The 23788-nt window shown below is 44.5% G+C and overlaps 1 protein-coding gene across 10 annotated transcripts in view; it reads left to right on the forward strand.

The window, feature by feature from the left end:
* The window catches only part of CCM2 (CCM2 scaffold protein), an 84630-nt gene that overhangs the window by 36959 nt on the left and 23883 nt on the right, over window positions 1–23788 (forward strand). Inside the window, exon 1 of one of the 10 annotated variants that reach the window (XM_030549792.1) lies at window positions 13259–13371. The exons of 8 other annotated variants lie outside the window; for them this stretch is intronic. In XM_030549792.1, the coding sequence (XP_030405652.1) occupies window positions 13360–13371 (12 nt within the window). In that variant the 5' untranslated portion in view covers window positions 13259–13359. Of the gene's footprint in view, window positions 1–13258; window positions 13372–23788 lie in introns of those variants that run through there. One more of the 10 variants, XM_030549791.1, reaches the window with a different exon arrangement.

Consider the following 23788-nt stretch of genomic DNA (forward strand, 5'->3'; position numbering starts at 1 on the left):
TTTTACTTACAAGCCCTGCTTGGGACTGTGTTCCTGTCGTCTGATAAACCTTCTGTTTTTATTGGCTGGCTGAGAGTCATGGTGAATCGCAGGAAGTGGGGGGTGCAGGGCCCTGACTCCCCTACACTCCATGACACACCCTCACATAACTCATCAGGGTCATCCACTGAGCACCTCTGTTAAGGTCTCAGACTCCTATTTTATAGCTTCTCCCTACTTCAACTCTGGCTGGCTCAGTTCTCAAATTACGAATATAACTCCACCCATCGTTCACCAGTTTCTGACATACTACATATGCACAATTCATAAAAATCTCAAAATATGAAATTTGATTGCTTAAATGTATATTGTACCCTCCTAGGTAGCAAAAAGATGTACCAAACCTACTCTAAAGGCTTTAGTTTGTAAATCAACATTTTAGAGGTGGTATCAACCAGTGAGACTGCATCTATCTTTCGAAAATAATTGAAATACAAATGGAAAAGTTGATCTTAGTCAAGGCTTTCCACTTCGTTTAAATCAATCCACCCTGCTCACAGTGCTCCTTCAAACACTGACTGATCACTCGCACCCCTGGGAGTTAGACATGTTGCCTCATTTTACAGACAGTCCCCTTGTAGAGGAGTTCTAGAATTTGGGAGTTCCTTGGCTGACTACATACACATTACCTTTCATGCTGCCAGAGCTACTGTTTACCATGTCTTCTGTCAGGTAGTATTGATTTCATTTGATTGGTTAGTCAGCGTACACTTGAGTCACAAAACCTACTTATGGTTCTGATTTGCATAATCATATTAAAATTGATTAAAGACGATCCTCTGTATGGAGCTCAACCGAATTAGACATGGATCTCTGATGGGAGGGTGACTCTGCCTTTGTCACCCAGTGCAGTGTTCAGCACTTCCCAGGGAAGGGGAAGGAAACATTTCTGTCTTCAGAGCATCTACGCCCATCTGCTTGTGATGACAGCACATTCTAATAGGAATGTGAAACATATGGTAGGAGCTAATGCTTGAGTCTCTCATTCCATTGCATGTTAACTTTTACTGCTGCTTCACAAATATAACCAGTAAAGGCTGGAGAGCTAGAAAATACAGGAGCAGCAGGTTGTAAAGGGGATTGCACTGCAGCATGTTCTGTGCTGAGCTAGACTTTTGCTCGGGTGCATCAGGCTCTTCGATGCAGAGTGTTTTTAAACAGCCACCATCTGAATGAGGACATGTCTTAAAGCATCAGTTCTCCTCCTAGTTTAATATTTTGAGACTAGTGAAAACTGCTGAAGACAGTTTGAGAAACCGACCTCTAACCGTGAAAGATTCTACTAGATGGTGTAAATTGTGACTACTGGCCGCAAAACAAGGCCATTTTGATTTCACTGTATCAGCAGAATACGTATAGGCAGTAACTCAAACAGATCTACATTTGGCATCAAAATTCTGATGTTTGCCTTCTATGTTTACAATTTGATATGTGCATAAATCTGTCAGAATCCAGTACAAGGATTGATGTAAAGCAGGTACATCTTTTTGATTGCCTTTTCTATGTGGGTTTCTCTGTAACTGAGCAATGAAACTGCTGCTCTGTGGTCCAAGAGTTTGGTGTGTGTTCCTGAGTCTGGAGCAAACAGAAGAGAACAAAGTCAGTTCCTGCTTTTGTCCCGTGATACACATTCACACTTTGAGATACAAAATTGTTCTGATTATATACTGGCCAGGCATGTCTCCTTCCTACAGTACGTCACACTTGCCCACAGCAGTTGTTGCTAACTTCAGTCCCTGACGATTCACGGCAGCGAAGGTTCTACATGCTCATATGCTGACTCTTCCTGCTTCTGAGTTTGCTCCTGGAGATAGAACAAGCTTTTCCAAGGTAGCGGCAACAGCTCTTCTCACACTGCATCTATGCAAAACCAAATCCGTAACGACTGCATTTCTCCAGATTATAGTGGGGCAGCAGTACCAATATAGTTAGTGAGACTAGCTTACTGTTTGACACCCACTTATTCTAAGGGCTCTAAACTAGCCCTAGTTTTGTCATAGGGTATGTCTACACTGGTATTATCCGTAGTATAGTCTGAAGGTCTTCTTGATCACTGCAAGAAGACCACCTCCAAGTGACAGTCGGCTAGTTTGTTTGAAATGCTGCAGTGGCACAGCTGTAGCGCTGATCTGTGTAGCTATTCACTACAATGATGGGAGGCATCTCCTGTCACCGTAGTAGGTCTACAGAAGAATTCTTCCGTCCATCTAGCGCTGTGTATGCTGGGGTTAGGTCAGGTTAACTACATATGCAGGAGTAAGCTTGGGATGAAAAATCCAGTGTAGCTGGGTTGGTTTAACGTCTCAGAGTAAATCTGGCTGCCCTCTCTTGATTGCATTTACCTGATTCTCACATTGACCATAAGATGCTTGGAGCTACTTTAGCATTTCTTTTAACTGTTCAGTTTTTTACCTGTTGCACTGCTGCTGTCATGTACTTGGTAACTGATTCGAAAACTTTGCTACCGCAAATATTTGCATTCACCGAGATAACACGTTACCCATTAAGTTACTTCAACATATTCAAGAATGACTCTGACTCTGCATCTGCCCAGCAATCATGTCCAGAATTATGGAAGCAACCTCCATATAGCGAACATAAACATGCTGGTTTTATGGCTAGTCTATACTGGCAATGCTTTAACACGGCTTGTGTGGTCACGGCACAGCTCTAAAAAACCCACCTCCACGAGGGGTGTGGCTACCAGAGCTGGGGCACTGTCTACCCTGGCACTTTACAGAACTGTGTTTTTCACACCCCCTGAGCCAGGAAGTTGCAGTGATATAAATGGCTATTGTAGACAAGCCCTTAGATGCTGGTCATACTGGCACATCCTACCCTGAGAACCAGGATACATGTACTTGAGATATGATGTGAGAAGAGGAAAAAAGCAGGATGCTGGGTATCAATGGCACTGTATAGCTTAGATAATTCACATTCAGAACACTGACAGGCCCATGCTTTATAATGCAGTAAATGAGAATTAGTCCCATTAGTTTGCATTCAAGTTAATCTAATTCTTGTTCATATACAAAACCAACCTGCACTGCTTTTCAGTTGGGCTGCATTTTTCCCCCACACTTCACTCAAAGGGCTGAATGGCCTTTTATCAGGCTGTCCAAAACAGTATTCACTCTGTGACTGACAGAAATCACAAAGGAGACTGGTAGCTAAGTGTGTGTGAGAACAGGCTTGCAATAGGCGAGCAGTATGCAACCATAACAACTGTGTTCAGAGCCCACAGATGCCATGATAGAAATGGTTTCATCCACTATGGCAATGCCCTAACTGCTGTGTCGAGTAGTTGGGCCTAGATGCTAGCAATAGCATCCTCTCCCCAAATACATATCTGAAGAAGTGTGGGTTTTACCCACAAGTTTATGCCCAAATAAATCTATTAGTCTCTAATGTGCCACCGGACTCCTTGTTTTTGTGGATACAGACTAACACAGCTACCCCTCTGATATTTTCGGGTCCTGGTCCATGACTGAGGCTATTAGGCTCTATAGTAATACAAATAATAAAAGATCAAGACTTTTGTGTAGCTCTTCCAATGAATGGAAGGATGGTCTTATGGTTAAATATGGGATTTGGGAGATCTGGCTTTAATTCCGAGCTCTGCCACCAATATACTGAGACCACAGTCCCCCTACTAGCTTATCTTGGAATAGAAGCGCAAGAGTAGAAAAAGAAACAACCCCTCTGACCTTGCATGTTCCTCTGGCTTTCCTGGAGCATCTTGTCTTACCTGTGTCTGCATCTTAAATCTTGTTTACGCTGGCACTTTGCTAGCACTCTTCCCAGTGTTGGACTGGGGATGTGCTAGTGGAGATAGGGCACAGGCATCTTCACCACAGTGCTTGACCCCAGTCAGCATTAGCAACATGGTGGTAATGACACCTGCACCTTGTCAAGGGTTCACCTAGACACATTGTATCTCACCCCTGCCACCGGTCAGATCTACATTACAGGCTTCTGCCTGCATAACTTTGTTGGTCCAGGCAGTGCTGGGGTGTGATCTCAGCCTTGTTCGTTAGGTGTGACATTTATAACCAAAATAGTGATACTGGTACAAAAACAGCATGTGGATCAGCCCCTAGCATTTGCACTGGTGCTAGACCAATGGTGAGCAAAGCACTGCAAAGTCCTGGTCTAGATGTACCCTATCAATGCTTTACAAATCACCTTCTGACTGAAAATCGAACCGACCCCTTCTGCTTTGTTTATATTGTTAACCCTGCTGCAAACAGGTGAGGGGCTGTCGCTTCAGCTGATGCTTTTTAAAGTTTGGCATTACACTTGTTTGAATAAATAACTTAATGTTACCATGTGAATAATCAGGAGAAAAGGAAGGGTTAATACCTTCTCTTCCTATGGATATTTTGTCCAGTATGTCCAGATAAAAGGCAGTGGGAGACGGGGCCTACAGGCAGACGGGGTAGGAGGTGGCACAGTGAAGCTAATAGGTGACATTAGCCAGAAGTCTGACTGGTGGAGGTTGGGAGGGGAAGGCACGAGGGAGGTCGGAGTGGGACAATGTCCAGATCCAGAGGAAGGATTACAGAACAGTGCTGGGGTCTCTTGTTTGCTGTCCGTGTGATGATAAACGGAAGGCACATGTTTTCTACTGATTGGATCTGGAGAGTAACGGAGTCTGCCTGGTATGGAATTACCAACTAACTAAAGTTTAACTCTTGTGTAAGGAAACCGGACCGCTTTTCTTATGCGATTAGAGCCTTGATCTTGCAACCAGAACACAGACAGACCCTTACACCCATGTGGAGGCCACTGAAGTCAGTGGGCCTCGGCCCAGTTGGGGAGTCTACCACACGGATGTGATTACAGGATTAGGGCTGAGGTCTGTGGTGTGCAGACTGTAATTGGCAGTCGCCTGCTCATCACAACACAAACAATGAGCTCTTCATGAAACCCACAAATCCGGTCTGTAACGGTTTTTCTTCTGTAACTAAGTCAAATCTCCCTAAAATAAACTGGGTAAAGGGTGGGGGACACTTCCTATGGGATTGAAAATAAAACTCTTATGTGATCTGAAATGCTGGGAAAGCAGTGAAAGCTGTAAATACTTCTGAGTTCCGATGACACTGCAAACCATGTTGGCTTAACTCCTGCAGTTACCATGTATCTCTGCAACCCATGGAGGGGAGGAAAGCACAGAACTTTCTGGCTCGGTTATCTGTTCAATTCTGTGTGATTATGTTCTAACTTGGAAAATAGTTTGTGATCAGTTTACTGCATGGTCACATATTTGCTTATACTCACCCTCCATCTCCTCCTCCACCTCTAGGGGTTTATCTGTACTGAGGATTTTCAGCCATTAGGGGATGGGGTGGGGATGGCAGCCACTGGTGCAAGCCCCTGGTGTAGACACACAGCCACAGTTTGGCCCTATTGCAGCTTTAGGCTGATTTCAAGCCACGGTTATCTGCACTGATGCAAACCATGATTTTGTACAGTTTTGCTTGTTTTCACTTGGAGTTTACCCTGGTTGCAACCGTTGGTGTCCAGCCACTAGTGTGGCTGTACTGGTGCAAATACCCCAGTGTAGTAAAGGTCTGAACTGAATATTCATATAGGTCAGTGATGCTTGTGGTGTTGCACTATTTCTCAGACAGAGCATCAGATCTCTCCTCTGAGCCAGACAGAAGTGCAGTTCTATTACTGAATAGAGAAAAATCAGGACAGAGAGTTGTTCATCACAAAAGTGTCTCTAGCACAGTTTCCGTCACTAGGGTGAACGTGGGTTTTTTTGGGTCTGACAAGTCTTGGTAAGCCTATGTGTACTGGATAGTCTATAGCCTCTCCCCTTCATGCCCCACAAGTGCTTATACGGATGTTAGATGGGGATGGGAGCTGAGTTACTACAGAGAATTCTTTCCTGAGTGTCTGGCTCGTGAGTCTTGCCCACACGCTCAGGGTTTAGCTAATCGCCATATTTGGGGTCAGGAAGGAATTTTCCTCCAGGGCAGATTGGTAGAGGCCATGTTTTTTTGCCTTCCTCTGCAGCGTGGGGCATGGGTCACTTGCTGGAAGGTTCTCTGCATCCTGAAGTCTTTTAAACCATGATTTGAGGACTTCACTGGCTCAGACACAGGTTTGATACAGGAGTGAGTGGGTGAGTGAGATTCTGTGGCCTGTGTTGTGCAAGAGATCAGACTAGATGATCATAATGGTGCTTTCTGACCTTTAAAGTCTGATATATATGTGGCAGCGGTGCGTCACTTGAATCAGTTTCAGCTTCTTTGTTTTTCACTTTTATTTTTTTTCTGTTGCATGAATGAGCCAATGATCCATTGTAATAAGAGCAAAACTGCGATTGTGGTCAATGCTCACAATTAAATGTGCACTGCCTGTCATAGCAAACGGATTGACGTACAGATGGCAACAACAGTTGGGGGTTGGTCCTACTTTGAGCAGGGGGTTGGACTGGATGACCTCCTAAGGTCCCTTCCAACCTTGAGATTCTATGACTTTGTATAATACTATGCAGAAATCCATCAAAATGCTCAGTGCCATCTAGAGTCAAATGCACAGCATCATCTGAGGGCCTGATATGTCTGGAGGAATCAGCTTTTGCTAGTTATTCATTGCTGTGGGTAAAATGTGTGCAGTAAGGTTTCTTTCTCCCCCCCCCCCCACCCCAGAATACATTTCACCCCCTACCCTAGTTTGAGAACTTCTGGTCTAGAATACAGTTGGGCTAGCACATCTCTGATCTTCCTGTACAGGGACCCATAGAAGTGACACAGGCTGATGGAGCAGGCTATGTTAGCAAACCACTAGCAGCTTTCCAGTGCTGTGCCAATATCTTTACCCTTGCAGGTCAGCTATGCCAAAGAAGCTCATAGGTAACACATTCAAGAAATATTCTCTACCCAGCTGTTGCCGTTTTAATAGTCCATAGCTGATTCTTCCAGCAGAGGGCGTAGTGTTTGCTTAGAATCACTTAAAGGAGAAAAAGGAAAAGTGTTTCTCTGGTAAGATTTTATTTCCGCTGCAAAGTGTAAAAGGTCATCACACACAAGTCACCGCCCAACTTCATCAGAAGGAAACAGCTGGGAGGATTTAACTCCTCAGTTGCTGCCATAAAAAACAAACTGGCCTAAGGATTGTTTAAACACATAAGTTAAAGTGAGAGGACCCACCTAGTCTGGATGCAGTTACTCTGATACATAAGAGTGTCTTATACCAGTATTGCTTATTTCTGTATGGCAGGGGGTATAACTATGCTGGCATAAGGCACCTTTATATCAGTATGACTGTATGGGGTGAGGGGGGAACACACCCCACCTGTGACAGATTAGTTTTATGGGTACAAAAGAATATGTGGGCAGAGTAGGCCTTAGAACTAACATCTGTGTCAAGCTTGTTGAATGGAATAGAGGAGCTGCCACTCCTTAATACTGCTGTGGTAGTCTTGGTGCTGGGTGTTGCATACTTGTCCTTCAGCTTCAGGGAGGTGTCAAAATAATGTTCTTTTGTAGTTTTTATGGTGCGTTCCTCCTCTAATCTGAGAGAACAGTACTTCGGAAGTGTTGGATGCAACTTCTATTGTTCAGTGACTGTAGTTCTGTCCTGGTGTAGATTGTGGTATGTAGAGGTTCTACAGGCAGCCATTTCACATGAGGATCCAGTGTTCCCATTCAGCCCCCATTGATGGTTTGCCAGTCCCTGGACAAATATGCCATGCATAGGTGCCAACTTTCCCTGGTGCCGGTGGGTGCTCGTGCCCTACCCTGCCCCAACTCCACCCTTTCCCTGATCCAATTCCAACCCCTTCCCCATAGTCCCCACCCCAACTCTGCCCCTATTCGACCCCTTCTCCAAATCCCTGCCCTGGCCCTGCCTCTTCCCCCAGCGCACCGTGTGCCCCCCCCCCCCGTGCTTGCCTTGCGAATCAGCTGTTTCGCAGCGCAAGTGCTGGGAGCCAGGGGAAAAAGTGGGCACACAGTGCGCCCAGGGGAGGAGGCGGAGGCAGAAGTGAGCTTGGCAGGGAGCTGCCCGTGAGTGCAGAGCACCCACCAATTTTTCTCTGTGGATGCTCCAGCGCCAGAGCACCCACAGAGTTGGTGCCTATGGTGCCATGGATAGTTCATTTCATGAGTTCCTGGGGTTTGTGGCTTTCATTCCCCGCTTTGCTCCCCAATAGACCCATTCCAGTATTTTGCCTGGAGTCTCTTTCCTTGTTATCTAGTCTAAACTGGGTCACTTAAGGAGTTTATTGTTAGAAGGGTCTAACTTTTGTGTTTGTCTTGATGGTTTTGGCCTCTGAACAATCAGTAATGATTTTTCATGAGCCTCTCATAAGCCTTTTATATGCTGCTAATATTTTTGACAAGTACTTTGGGGTCAGCTTGACGGGAGACAGACACTGCAGTTGGCAAGAGTTCAATCTTCTGGTCTTGTTTTTTTTTTTTGTTTTTAGGTGAAAATGGCGTGTTACGCTTGCTTGTACGTAAAGTCTGTGTGCTTGACTGGAGAATCTAAATTCGTGAATGTAAACTCTTTTTTGTACTGATGGCTGTACCTAGTTTGCCTAGTAGTCTACCTGGGATTTTAATTGAAGATAAATTGCAGTTTAGTGTACAAGGAGTGCTTTATGTAACAGATTGTGGCTTAAAAATCCCCTCACCAATGGTACATAGGAAGCTTTCTTTCATGAGAGGGGATCCCGCTCTGTTATTGCGGAATGTCAGCTTGTATTTAATTGGGAGTGAAGAGATCTACTGTATATGAAGCATTTCATTGCTGTCACCCTGAGTCTGCAGTCAGATGGTGTTCCCTGTTTTTCTCCAGCCGCAGAGTGAGTTTGACAAGACTTGGTTCACTTCACTGCTGCTAATTCAGGGGTTCTCAAACTGGGGGTTAGGGACCCCTTAGGGGGTCATGAGGTTATTACATGGGGGGGGTGGTCACGAGCTGTCAACCTCCACCCCAAGCCCCTCTTTGTCTTCAGCATTTATAATGGTGTTAAATATGGTAAAAAAGTGTTTAATTTATAAGGGGGGTCACACTCAGCCTTGCTATGTGACAGGGGTCACCAGTAAAAAAGTTTGAGCCACTGTGCCAATTGGACCCTTGTGGAAAGCTGTGTGAAAGTGACTGCAATTATGTCCATGCTGCTGCCTCTTGGTAAAGCCCTGCATGGTTATGAGGCTGTACTTGAAGCAAGTGTATGAATGTTGCATTGTCTGTACCAAACCTCCAGCACTCCAGGAATTGAAATCATGTTGGGTTCAGTAAATCTTATGGGTTATTTTATATTGAATAGTTCTAGAGGGCAAATCCAAGAAGTATTTCTGTACATTACTGGTGATGTTGCTGTAGTCAGCTGAAGGATAATTTTCCTTATTTAACCCAAACTGTGTTGTTGTTCTTGTATAAGTCATGAATTCCTCAATGAGAGCATTCATCATAATTCAACCTAATATCTGTGCTTCAGTCCGCCCCCGCTGTAAAATGGGAATGAAACATAACTACCTTTCGCGAAGTGTGTGGAGACTTTAAATGAGAGATGCTACAGAAATATGTTGTCTGTTTAGTTTCTGAACTGACTGCCTTCCACTGAAGGGAGGGGAGAGGATGCACAGGGCAGAGGAATGTGCTTTGTGTTTTTAAAATGGATGGTAAATTCATAGGGCACGAGATGGTTTGTTTTCTTTTGTGTTCATGTTATTGTGCCTAAAGGGGAGGGGGTGTCTTAATTCTACTGGGGGCTTCCAGGCACAGCTGCAGTATAAACAATAGGAAAGTTTTACTTCAGCAGCCTTTGAGGCTGATCATAGAAATGTTCATCAGTTAGGGATTTTCTCTGTAGCTGCTATAGGACGTTGACAAAAGTGCAATTTTCCTTAGCTAGTTTGAGTTCTGTCTGTGCTAAATCAGCCAGACTGGATATCTTTCTGATGTTAGGTAATGCCAAGCAGTGCTCTCAAAATCAATGTAGACTGTTTTTAATGTATTCCCAATGTTCACTAATACAGGCTATTTCTGATGCACATACTGATTGCTCGCCAACCTCCCGCTGTTTCCCTTGGCAAAACTTGTTTGCATATATACATTATCCAGCGAGCTGACTGCTTGCATTTTTTTTAAAAAAAAAAACAAACCAACCACAACTATTTGAAAAGCAGCATCATTGGATGTGTGCCCCATGAATATTTCTGAATGGATCTGGCTTCGTGTGCTAACTCCAAAAATAAAATGTTCTCTTCTCTATCCATTAAGAACAGATTGCGGTTGAGTCTAAACTATCCATCTGGTAGATGGATTTACTGTTGCAAACCACCCAGATACAACAAACTGAATTGGAACGTGCTAAAACTAGGGGGAAGGGGCAGAATGTGCCAAATCCACGAGGCTTGGATAAACGGCCTAGACATTTGGAAAGAGGGGCATTTGTGTGGTGTCTTTCATCCCAAAGAATCCCTCCAGCTTTAAACCCTTGTCTCCCTTCACCATCACTAAAGTGCAGCCCTATGTGGGGTGATGTCAGCCACTGTTTAACAGCACAGCAATGATAGATGCAGCACTTTGGATCAGGAAGTGAAAGAGGCTTTTCCACTTCAAGCTGCAGGGGGAATTCTAGATGGGTAGAATGCAAATATCAATTACAATTTTGCCATGATCACTGATTTCATTGTGGTTGGGTGAGTTACTTTTTCCACTAGCAACTCTTCCATCACCCCTTTAACAGTGTCAGTGTTGTACTACCAGTTGCTCAGTGTGAAGAATTGGCCTGAAAACAGTTCTCGGATTGCTAGGGGGCAGCTCTAAATACAGTCCATCCCATCCTTTCGTTACCAGTAACTGCAGATCTCTGCAGTGTGCAAAGTCTGAAACGCACGGTGCCACTTGTCTGACTGTTTCCCTGTCTGTCATGATCTTGGTTTAAAATGGGAATGTTTTTAAAAAAGGAGCCATGAAATGGCTTGAACTCTCTGGAGAAGAGACACTCACTTTATCCAGAGTCCCTACAGCATCGGCTACTGGCAGGGAGCACTTCCTTCCTGCCTACTTGCCCAAACGTGCAAGCCCACTCATGGGCCTTCAGTGTGAGCTGGCAGGACAGGCCTAGGACAAGAGGATATAGTTCAATCTCCCATGGCCTCTCCACTTTACATCCTAGTTGCCACTTTAAGTAAAGGCCCAGATCCCCAAAGATATTGGGAGTTAGGTGCTTAAATACTTCTAAGGATCTGGACTGAGATGTTTTCAGTGGGAATACCTGACTACTGTTAGGAGTTGGATTAAGACAACCATTTCTTTCACACAAACCACCAGCTCGCTTTTGGTGTTTGCCTTCTAACCTAGTTCCACACTAAAACTAATTACCTAGGAGTAAAATGTTCAATATTTTGTATTACTAATTGTCTGAACCTTAAATTCCTGGGTGCGCGTGTGTATGTGTGTTTTTTCTTATTAGTGCCAGTGGCAGTTTTAATTTTTCCAAAAGTAAACGCAGCCTTTCAAAACTATTGTCATCTCTACAGTTGAGTCTTCTCAGCAGATCTCTTGGTCCCAGTCCAATGCCTTTTGTAACAGCCATTTATTTGAATTCCTTTCTGTTGCTGCACGCTGACTTATCCTAGGCTATGGCACCACAATGATCAGGAAGGAACAAAGGGAGGAGGACTAGGAAGTGACACCTCTGGAGATTCTAATAGCAGATGATGACAAAGGAGCGTTCATTTTGTAATGAAGACTGGCCACATTGGCTGCTTTACAAATCTCAAGGAAAAATTGTGTCCTGCTGCCCCAAAGTGTGTATGTTTCTGCTATATCTAGCCTGACACACGAGAAGTATTGCATCTAATACTTAGAAATTGCTAATTGTATCCAGCAAGAATGGAGAATTGTCTTCATTCATGTCCTGTACTGGCTGCAAGGGGCAACTTGACCTGAGTCCAGCTGTAAAGGTGACCCCCCGGGGTCCTAGTCCTCATCAGTTTCCTTCTGTACCTGGCTACACCTATCATAGTACTGCTGCTGGCAGCCAGTTATCCATCACCCAAGATACACCCAGTTAAGAAGCCAGCCCGAGGTGTTTATGTGTAAACGGTCAATGGTACATGATACACATAAACACTTAAGGGAGTATAGAGTTCTGAAGCTTAACAAATTTGTCTGATTAAATTATAAAATACTTTCCCCTTAAATTATAAATTGTGTTGTCCCTGTTTAACAAGTCTGTCACATTAGGGAATAATCATGTTGGGCTTTTTAATTTTATTGCTGTATGTGAAATTGCTTGCAGCTAATTCTAATTACTCTTTTGATCCCATATTCTGCAGTTTATGTCCAAGCCTTGCAAAGCTTATTTGAACTCTCCTTTCATGGTCTTCTTTGCAGGACTGTCTTCTGGAATGCCTTGTCTGGCACACTCTTCCTGACCTGGTTTTCAAGGGCTGGCAATTTTTTGTCATATCTACATGGGCCTTATTTAAAAGTTCTCTTGCCATAAATTATGAATTAATCCCTGTCAGAACTTTCCAAGTCTTGATTTTAAAAAGCTTGGTGTAGGGTCTTAAAGTATTAAGTGGCTGTAACACAGGTGAAAGCAGGGAGGGGAGCTGGTTTTTTAAAAGTCTCATATTTGGGGGGTATCTCCATTTACAACTCCTTGCATAAGTATCTATCTACAAACGTAGGGACTACTAGCAAGAGTTCCCCAGCTGATTTCCACTGTCTTGGTGGCGCAGATCAAGGAAAGCCACAGGTGACTGATAGTGCTGGAAATGGATCCTGAGCAGTTAGTACAATGTGGTTTCTTTGGTATTTCTAGTATCGCCTTACTCCATGCTAGACTTTGGAGTCCCTCAGACTAATGAGTACCTGCTAAGTGGAAAGCAGTGCTTTGCTGATTCATAGATTCCAAGGCCAGAGGGGACCTTTGTGATAATCTAGCCTGACCTCCAGAACACCGCCCATAGAACTTCCCCAAGAGAATTCCCTTTGATCAGTGGCAGCACTGAAGATGCTACTGTTAAATTTTCATCTGACTTCCCCCCCCCCACCCCACTGGGACCTTTTTTTGTTCACATCAACTAGATTTTTCACTGTTTTTCAGTACAAGTGTGTTTAGCAGGAGGAAACTGTGGTTACTCCACTTCCTGCTCATTTTATTGTTGAAGAGTGAAAACTAACAGTTATTTCTTGCTCCTCCACGTGATCCAACAGCAAGTGGAAAGCCTGTAAGATTACAATAACTAGCTGCACTGCAGGTGAAACAGGCCTTTTTTGGAGCTGCAAAAGTAGCACCACAACACGTTTTGCTTCTTCTCTTCCTAGCTGGGTTCATAAATGGAGAACGAGGTAGGTGTAGGTTTTGTATTGACTCTTAACAGAAATGGCCTTCAGAGTTCAGTAGTTCTCAGTTCTGCATTGTAGGTTGCTGTCTTACTTCCGTTTCTCTGAAGTTTTCGGAAAGCAAAATCCAAACTCTCTGCTGATAATGAATTTTGTGGAGCTCTGAACTTAAAAGAGGGAGATCAGTTCATTGCATTAGGTTGTGCAGGTTATTTGGGAACAAGCGTGTTTCTTGTGTGTCCTCATACTTCTCTGTAGCCTGGAGGAAGTTGTGAAGATAGAACCAAAAATCTTTTCTGGGGTGTTTAGATGTAGTTTTAGGTCAAATAGTTGTACGTGTCACATAGGAGCTCTAATATTTTCAAAGCCACCAGAGCCCTGCATGGAGCAGGGGGACATGGGGACGGGGGGAATCCATGTTAGTCTGAGAGATCACTTTGGGTGCCATATTGAAAATGACTTGCGGATTTTTATTTCTCTTCCCTTAAATTTACTTTCAACTGTTATTTCTAAAGATGCAGGTGTAGTTGGATTTCTCTAAAGTAATCTTGGGGATTTTTTTTCTCATTTCACCAGAAGTAAGCTATAGAGGCCAGCTACTCTATTTCTGGTGTTTTATATAATTTAATAGAATCGAAGTGCTAAATGCTGCAGTCCATACTCAGGCGAAACTGCTGACTTCAGGTCTTTAAACCGCTCAGACTGAGAAAGCGTAGCTGGTTCCTTCTGCTGGGCTCTGCGCTGCTACTTGCTGCAGAGGTTGCTGTTCCTCTCTCGGAGTTTAGTCAGTAGAAAAGAGGGGGTGGGTAATAGTTCTTTTTTAAAAGTCAGGACTGGCTTGATCACATTGTGACATTACACTCCATATTCTTTATGAAATATGCTTATGATATGGATATGACCTAAAATGTACTTTATGCAAGATGGCTCGTGTAAGATATCATTGGAAAGGTTATGATTTACTGAATGTGGTTATCCAATCTGTATGCCTGTATCATATCTGTATCTGGAGTTAAGAATATTGACTATGTATCTGTATTTCAAATGTGTTACTTTGGGTGTCACCCCGAACTAGCCCTTCAGATGTAACAGTGGAAAAGCCAAACAGGGCTAATGGCCCATTAGCAAAGACTATAGACTGTGAAAGAGCTTTAGTCTTCCTGTGGACACTCCAGAGAGCTACGAATAATGGCTGCCCCAGCCCTGCAGAGACGTGGATCTAAGTCACCTGGTACTGGACCCACCCCTTGGAGTGCTAGTGTTCTTCCATTGGGAGGTGAGCGATTCCCACCATACACAAGAGCTATATATGGCAGGGAGTGACTTCATTGTGGTTCTCCTCTGCCTCCCAGGTGTTTTGGTGTCTCTTTGGGTGGGAAGTAAGAACTGAACTGAGGGGGAGAAGATTGAACCCAGGCTGGGAGGGTGTCCAGGCTGGGAGTGGAATTACCTGAAGTCTCAGGCTGCAGGCCAGTGCAGCTGCTTTTCAAGACTCAGTAATCTACCTGTGACAATATTTAGGGTGAGCAATTACATTTTATAACCTGTTTCTTTAGTGAATCAAATTTAGTCTGTTTTTTGTTTTATTTGCTTAGTAATCTGCTTTGCTCTGTTTGCTACCTTAACCACTTAAAACCTGCCTTTTATAGTTAATAAACTTATTTCTTATTTATAATATAACCCATTTATGCAATTCATAATGAGGGGCGGGGGAGGAGAGGCTGTGCATACCTTCCTCCACATTGAGGGAGAAGGTGGGTTTCATAGACTCATAGGTCAGAAGGAACCAATATGATCATCTAGTCTGACCTCCTGCACAAGGCAGGCCACAGAACCCTACCCGTCCACTTTTATAACAACCCCTAACCCAGGACTGAGTTATTGAAATCCTCAAAATTGGTTTGAAGACCTCAAGCTGCAGAGAATCCACCAGCAAGCGACCCATGCCCCATGCTGCAGGGGAAGGCGAAAAACCTCTAGGGCCCCTGCCAATCTGCCCTGGAGGAAAATTCCTTCCCGACCCCAAATATGGCGATCAGCTAAACCCTGAGCATGTGGGCAAGACTCACCAGTCAGCACCCAAGAAGGAATTCTCTGCAGTAACTCAGTTCCCATCCCATCCAACATCTCCCCGCAGACCACTGAGCAGACTTTTCTGGTGATAATCCAAGATCAATTGCCCAAATTAAACTATCCTATCATAACATCCCCTCCATATACTTATCAAGCTTAGTTTTAAAGCCAGATAAGTCTTTTGCCCCCACTACTTCCCTCGGAAGGCTGTTCCAGAACTTCACTCCCCTAATGGTTAGAAACCTTCGTCTAATTTCAAGTCTAAACTTCCTAATATCCAGTTTGTACCCATTCGTCCTCGTGCCTACATTAGTACTAAACTTAAATAATTCCTCTCCCTACTTAACTTTAACCCCCCTGATATATTTATATAGAGCAAGCATATCCCCCCACAGCCTTCTTTTGGCCAGGCTAAACAAGCCAAGCTCTTTGAGTCTCCTTTCGTAAGGCAGGTTTTCCATTCCTCGGATCATCCTAGTAGCCCGTCTCTGGACCTTTTCCAGTTTGAATTCATCCTTCTTGAACATGGGACACCAGAACTGCACACAATATTCCAGATGGGGTCTCACCAGTGCCTTATATAACGGTACTAACACCTCCTTATCCTTGCTGGAAATACCTCGCCTGATGCATCCTAAAATCGCATTTGCTTTTTTAACAGCCGTATCACATTGGCGGCTCATAGTCATCCTGCTATCAACCAATACCCCAAGGTCCTTCTCCTCCTCTGTCGCTTCCAACTGATGCGTCCCCAACGTATATCTAAAATTCTTATTATTAATCCCTAAGTGCATGACCTTGCACTTTTCACTATTAAATTTCATCCTATTACTATTACTCCAGTTTACAAGGTGGTCCAGATCTTCCTGAATAGTATCCCTGTCCTTCTCCGTGTTAGCAATACCCCCCAGCTTTGTGTCATCCGCAAAATTTATTAGCACATTCCCGCTCTTTGTGCCAAGGTCAGTAATAAAAAGGTTAAATAAGATCGGTCCCAAAACCGATCCTTGAGGGACTCCACTAGTAACCTCCTTCCAGCCTGACAGTTCACCCTTCAATACGACCCGCTGGAGTCTCCCCTTTAACCAGTTCCTTATCCACCTTACAACTTTCATATTCACCCCCATCTTTTCCAATTTAACTAACAGTTCCCCATGTGGAACCGTGTCAAACGCCTTACTGAAATCGAGGTAAATTAGATCTACCGCATTTCCTTTATCTAAGTAATCCGTCACCTTCTCAAAGAAGGAGATCAGATTGGTTTGGCACGATCTACCTTTAGTAAATCCATGTTGCAATTCATCCCAATTACCACTGACCTCTATGTCCTTAACTACTTTCTCCCTTAAAATTTTTTCCAAGACTTTACATACTACAGACGTCAAGCTAACAGGCCTTTAATTACCCGGATCACTTTTATTCCCTTTCTTAAAAATAGGAACTACGTTAGCAATTCTCCAGTCGTACGGCACAACCCCCGAGTTTATCGATTGCTTAAAAATTCTCGCTAACGGGCTCGCAATTTCACGCGCCAGTTCCTTTAATATCCTCGGATGGAGATTGTCCGGGCCCTCTGATTTTGTCCCATTAAACTGTTCAAGTTTGGCCACTACCTCAGTTGCGGTAATATCCACCTCCATATCCACATTCCCGTTTATCATCCCTAAACTCCTCACTAGTCTTATTAAAAACTGAGGCAAAGTACTTATTTAGATATTGGGCCATGCCTAGGTTATCCTTAACCTCCATTCCATCCTCAGTGTATAGCGGCCCCACTTCTTCTTTCTTTGTTTTCTTCTTATTTATGTGGCTGTAGAACCTTTTACTATTGGTTTTGATTCCCTTTGCAAGGTCCAGTTCAATGCGGCTTTTAGCCTTCCTCACTTTATCCCTACATGTTCTGACCTCACCAAGGTAGCTTCCCTTGCTAATCCCGCCTTTCTTCCACTCCCTGTAAGCCTTCTGCTTTTTCCTAATCCCCTCTCTGAGTTGCTTGCTCATCCAGCTTGGCCTACAACTCCTGCCCATGTTTTTTTTCCCCTTTCTTGGGATGCAGGCTTCCGACAATTTCCGCAGCTGCGACTTAAAGTAATTCCAGGCCTCCTCCGCATTTAAATCCACAAGTTCCTCCGTCCAATCCACTTCCCTAACTAATTTCCTTAACTCTTTAAAATTAGCCCTCGAAGTCAAAAACCCTAATCCCAGATCTACATTCGTTTATCCTTCCATCTAGTTTGAACTGAATCAGCTCATGATCACTCGAACCAAGGTTGTCCCCTACCACCATTTCTTCTGTGAGGTCCTCACTGCTCACCAACACCAAATCTAAAATGGCATCCCCTCTCGTAGGTACTTCAACTACTTGATGAAGAAATCCATCTGTTATTACATCCAGAAAAATCTGACCCCTGTTGTTCTTGCAAGCACTCGTCCTCCAGTCTATATCCGGGAAGTTGAAGTCTCCCATAATCACACATTTCCCCTTTGTGTTTACTTCATTAAAGACATTAAAGAGGTCTCTATCCATATCCAAATCGGATCCCGGTGGTCTATAGCACACCCCAAGCACTATCTCAGGGGAAGCTCTAGTTGCTTTTTTACCCAGTGTAATTTTTGCCCAGACAGACTCTGTCTTATCCATTCCATCGCTTCTTATTTCATTACAGTTAATCTCATAATTGATGTACAAGGCTACTCCACCACCTTTGCCTTTCTTCCTGTCTTTTCTAAACAGCACATAGCCTTCAATACTTGCACTCCAGTCATGAGTACTATTCCACCAGGTTTCTGTTATCCCTATAATATCCGGTTTCACTTCCTGCACCAGTAGCTCCAGTTCCTCCATCTTGTTACCTAGGCTCCTTGCATTAGTGTACAGACATTTTAATTTTTGGCGTTTGGCATCAGTGACGTTCTTTCCCCCGTCGTGCACAGACCTTCTACCACCAGCATCACCCGTTAATCTGGTTTCTACTCCACTATTCCTCCTTGGATCAATTCTTTGGTCCGCAAGGGTATCCCCTCTCACTTTGTTTACTTCCCTCTCCAGGTTATATTCCGGCGTGGAGATCTCCTGAACATCTCCCAACCATCTCCCCCAACTTCCTAGTTTAAAGCTCTCTTGATGAGGTCGGCGAGCCTCCATCCTAGAATTCTATTTCCCTCCTTACTTAGATGAAGTCCATCCTGAGCGAACAGTTGTCTATCCGTAAATGCTTCCCAATGACCGTACATCCCAAAGCCCTCCTTATAACACTAATGCCTGAGCCATCTGTTGATCGCCATAATCTTGTCACTCCTTTGTCGCCCTGCTCTAGGAACCGGCAGAATCCCGCTGAAGATCACCTGAGCCTCGATTTCTTTGAGAGTCTTCCCCAGTCTGGCATAGTCCTCCTTGATACAGTCCAGCAAGTAACTAGCCGTATCATTCGTTCCCACGTGAAGGACAATCAACGGATTCTTTCCCGCTCCCGCTAGGATCCTATTCAGCCTCAGGTCCACATCCTGTATCTTAGCCCCTGGCAGACAGCACACCCTTCTGTTCTCCCGATCAGGTCTAGTTACAGGCCTGTCTATTCTTCTCAGTAAAGAGTCTCCAATCACATGACTTGCCTTTTCCTGGCGACAGTGTGATTCTCCGGTCTATCCCCCACACCAGCTGGCCGCAAGTCCTCTCGATTTGTATTCGCCCTTACAATCCTCCTAGGGCTCATACTTGGTGTCGCCTCCATTGACTCCTCCCCTCCTTCTGCAGGACTAGCTGCTCGTCTCTTTTTCCTTGCCCTCTCTCCTTCAGCAGCCTGCTGTGCTCCATCTTCATTTTCCAACTCAGCAAACCTGTTCCTGAGTTCTATTTCTCCATCGCTGGTCCATCTTTTCCTCTGCCTGGTTCTCCTAGTCACATGCTTCCACTGTCCACTTTCCTCACCCAGCAGCCCCTCCTCAGAGTTCTTTGGTCCTGCTTCTATCCGCTCGTCTGAGCTTATCCCCTGTGCCTCATCATGTCTGTGTTCCATCATCTGCTCAAACCCCCTTCTAAACTCAGCCAGAGTTTCCACCTGCATCTCCAGTCCTCTTATCTTTTCTTCCAGCAGCTCTATCAGGCGGCACTTCATGCAGACGAAACTCCTTTCAGGTGTCCCCTCCAGGACCATGTACATGCCACAGCTACCGCATCTGGTCATCCTCAGTGTGTCTCTACCTGCTGCCTCTGCCTCAATCATACCCTTCCAACTCTGTGCCTGGCAATCCACGCCTCACACCGCACCACAGGCCACCAACAAGCACTGGGCATAATATACCTTTTGGGTCTGCACTCGCAGGGAGATGGACACCGAGTGCTAGAGCAAGTCCCCAGAGCTGATCTCCATGTCTGTGTCATTCTGCAGTTGAGTGTGGCCCTGACTGTGTGTGTGTTGGAGGAGGCTTAATAGCCTGGCTCAGCCAGAGAGGTAAAAAGGGGGCCCTGGCAGGCAGAACGGGCGGGCTCAGTGGTATCTCAGCACGTCAGGTGGCACCTTAAGGGATCCAACCAGTCTCTCACATTCACCCACATGTTTTCTACTGTTGGGAAGAAAGAACAGGCTTGTGTGAATCCATTGAAGCAGACACATGATCTTGTATTCGTAACCTTTGTCCCCATTCCTCCTGTCCCCTCTCTTAGATTTACCTTTCCATGGCATGCTCATGGAGAATATAAGCTCTTCAGGTCAGGGACTAAATCCTATCTTATGTCTGGATAGCGCCTAGCACAGTTTGGAGGTTGGGAAATATTATTAAACATGGACTTTCTAGAACTGATCTGGAGGATGTTCTTTTTAATGATTTTGGATCTGCATGTGGTTGTTTTAGGAAAGACAAACTTGTTTTTAGTAGATATCTGTCTAAAATGAAAAAAGGAATATAATGAAGTCTACAGACGCTAACTTGCAGCACTGTTTAGTAATCTTAACCACAGACTGCACATCAGGAAAACATGACAGACTGATTATATACAGTAAACATGACACATTACCACAAGGGTCAAAGGAAATCAGAGACAAGATCTGTAGCATACAACCCTAATGAGCATGGTTCCTTAGAAAAGAGGCTATGAAGCGGACACTGCTTGCATTAGACAAGTGGAGGAATGAACTAGCTAATGTTACTGAAGCAAGATGTAAAGTGCTGTATAATATTTTGCCCTGTCTCAGATGCTGGCAGTGCTTTACCACACTCCTGGGAGGTAGCTAAGCATTGCTATTTGAGCTAATAACTTCTACACCCACTTAGGGGTGCATAGAGCTTGACAGAAAAATAAGGAAAAAAACCCAAGCCCTCCCCCGCTTGTATTTCCCCTTTTAAAGGTGAAGAATCAGAAATGAATTGACCTGCCCTAGGTCTCCCAGGAAGGCCAAGCACTCAGAGGTCTACTATTGGGGAAACAAAGCTTCCTGGCTGACTACTATACAAGAAAACTGAAACCTGAGCTTGCTGAGCCAGCTGGAGCTTGTCTGACCTGCACTTTAGCCAGAGGAGAGGGGGAAGCCAGAGTGGGAAGCATGTGCTGTTTCCGAGGCTTGGTCTACACTACAGAGTTAGTTCAACATAAACCGCCTTATGTCAACCTAACTATGTCAGTGTCTATGCTACAGCCTTGGTCCCGGCCATGTAAGTGCCATACTACGCCAACATCATAACTCCATCTCCACGAGAGGGTCGGGCTTATGCCAAGGTAGTTAGGGTGACACAGAGTCTTTGTAGACATGGTTCCTTCCTCTGGCTGTTGGCTCTCATTCTTGTCAAGACAAGAAAGTCAGCTCGTGGCTCCCAGCCAGGCAGCTGCCTGGTCTCTCCTCCAAGCCAGGCTGCCACCCAGGCTCCTGCCTTGGGCTGCCACCTGGACTCCCCACTTGGAGCCTTGCTCCCCCCAGGGTCCTGGCTCCCTACCATGAGCATGGCAGCCAGACTCCAGGTGTGGATCTCCCCACTGGAGGCGAGATGCCTTGGGCAGCTGTCCTCCCCCGACTCCTGTTGGGGAGCTGCACAGAGCTGAGAGCCGTGGCTGTCAGCCCCCCCACTTTTCCCCTCTTCAGTGGGTGGAAGCGCTCTTGGTGAGGACACATCACTGACAGAAGGAGGGTAGAAGGAGGGACACATCACATCAGCCAGCACACTACACCTCTACCCCGATATAACGCTGTCTTTGGGAGCCAAAAAATCTTACCGCGTTATAGATGAAACCGTGTTATATCGAACTTGCTTTGATCTGCCAGAGTGCACAGCCATGCCCTTCCGGAGTGCTGCTTTACCACGTTATATCCGAATTTGTGTTATATCAGGGTAGAGGGATAATTACTGTGGTGACTGAAAGTTGACCTAAAGTAGGTCGATTTAAGAGTATAGTATAGACATGCCCTGAACTGCAGACCTAACTAAATAACTTTTCTGGGGGCTGGTCTATGCTAGGAACTTACCTTAGCATAGCGGTCTCTCTCAGGGATTTGAAAAATCCACATTCCTGAGAATGTAGCTTTGCCCACCCAACCCCTGGTGTAGACAGTGCTGGGTCCACAGAGGAATTCTTCAGTTAACCTAGCTATGGCCTCTCAAGGAAGTGGATTGCCTACACCAATGGAAGAACCCCTCCCATTGGCATAGGTAGCGTCTACACTGAAGTGTCATAGCAGAGCAACTGCAGCTGTGTGGCTGTAAGGTTTGCAGTGTAGCCCTACTCTGAGAGAGGTCACAGTTCCAAAATTCTTCCCTTCTAGTACAAACTACAGAAATGGACACTTGTGCTGGTGCAGACAGGAAGTGCTGCATTTATAAACTCCAGCACCATTTGCTAAACATTTTAGTTAACACATTTTTGTGTCTCTACCTGGCCATTTTACAGTAAGGCAGCTTACTCAGAGCTTCTGTGTGTCTCTTGCTCTCTGACATTGGCAGGGATGTATGCTTATGTGAGTATGGGCTCTGCAGTGCATTTGTTTGTGGTTTGGTGGTGCAGTTTCATGTACTGTGCCACACAAATGGTGGTGGCAGTCCTCCCACTGGAAGTGTGTGCGCAGGCAGTGCCTTGCTATCTGGCCTGTTGTGGTGTCAGTATTGAAAACTCAGCTGCTGGGCTGTATGTTCAATGAGACTTTCAAAAGCGCCTCAGTGACATAGGAGCCCAAGTCCCATTTTCAAGCATGAATTCAAGGTTCTATCTGACTCCTTAAATTAGAGCGGTATTAACTTTGAAGGCGCTGCTGCTTCCCTTCCTTTTTTGCTAGATTAAAGCCTTTGTTGGTATTAACTGAGATTACTAAATTTGACACGTGTGTGTGTGTGTGTGTGTGTGTGTGTGTGTGTGTGTTTTGCTGCTGAGAAGATTACAATATGGGTGAAATTACGGAACATGGGGTGAGACTGTTTGTTCCTACCAGTGTATTAACTATATTCATGTCCTGATGAGTGTTAGATATTTTTTTCTTTCCTAAAGCAGTAACTTTCACAGTCTTTGTGCAGTTTGTTTTTCAACTGGGTTCCTTCTCAAACTATTCATCTGAATTGTTGGCTGGCACATTCATATGTTAATAGTGCTAACTCAGAACACAACAAGGAATAAAACTACATTTGATCATAAAAGCGTGTTGCTAACAGATGGCAGCAAGTTAAAGTGCCATCCGAGTCTGCAAAGCTATTTTGTAAAATAGCACTTGCTTATCTTCTCGCTGCATCTCTGAGGCGGAGCTGTTTACTTTATTGACACAAACCACTCATTAGCCCTGCAGTGCATGTACAGCGTTGGAAGAACACGCTGGATTCTGTTCTGCCTTGCACATCTTCAGGATAATTCAGCTAAGCTCTGATCACAGAGTCGCCATTATCATTAGTGACGTCAAAAAACAGAAAGAACTCAGCTAGGTTTTTATTCCTTCCAGACCCTAGGCTGAACTTGCAGAAATTCCTTTTGATTTTTCAAACCTTCAGTTTCATAAGGAAACCACCGAGAGCAGATAAATATTGAAACTAGCAATGTTAATTCTCTGATCTCATTAGGACTAATTTGTCACTGTTGATGTTGGGTTGAATCATAAAGTTGCATACTTCCTAATAAAAATGTGAAGGCACGTCCTTTTTTTCTGTTGGACAATTGCTTCTATAATTATGTGTACATATTTAGATACTTGAAAGGGGAATACAGTAGTAGTTTATCATTTTGAAGAAAGGTGGTCAGTCGTGATAAACGGCTTACTGATATCCAGCACTGTAAATTTATATTGTACTTTACAAATGAAGGGCAAGACCAAAAAATAAATACATTTAAAGCTAGGATGGGAAGGACATGGACAACAATATAAGGTGTGGAGATTGAGAAGTG

Source organism: Gopherus evgoodei, chromosome 2 (assembly GCF_007399415.2).
Source record: "Gopherus evgoodei ecotype Sinaloan lineage chromosome 2, rGopEvg1_v1.p, whole genome shotgun sequence".
Classification (NCBI taxonomy): domain Eukaryota; kingdom Metazoa; phylum Chordata; order Testudines; family Testudinidae; genus Gopherus; species Gopherus evgoodei.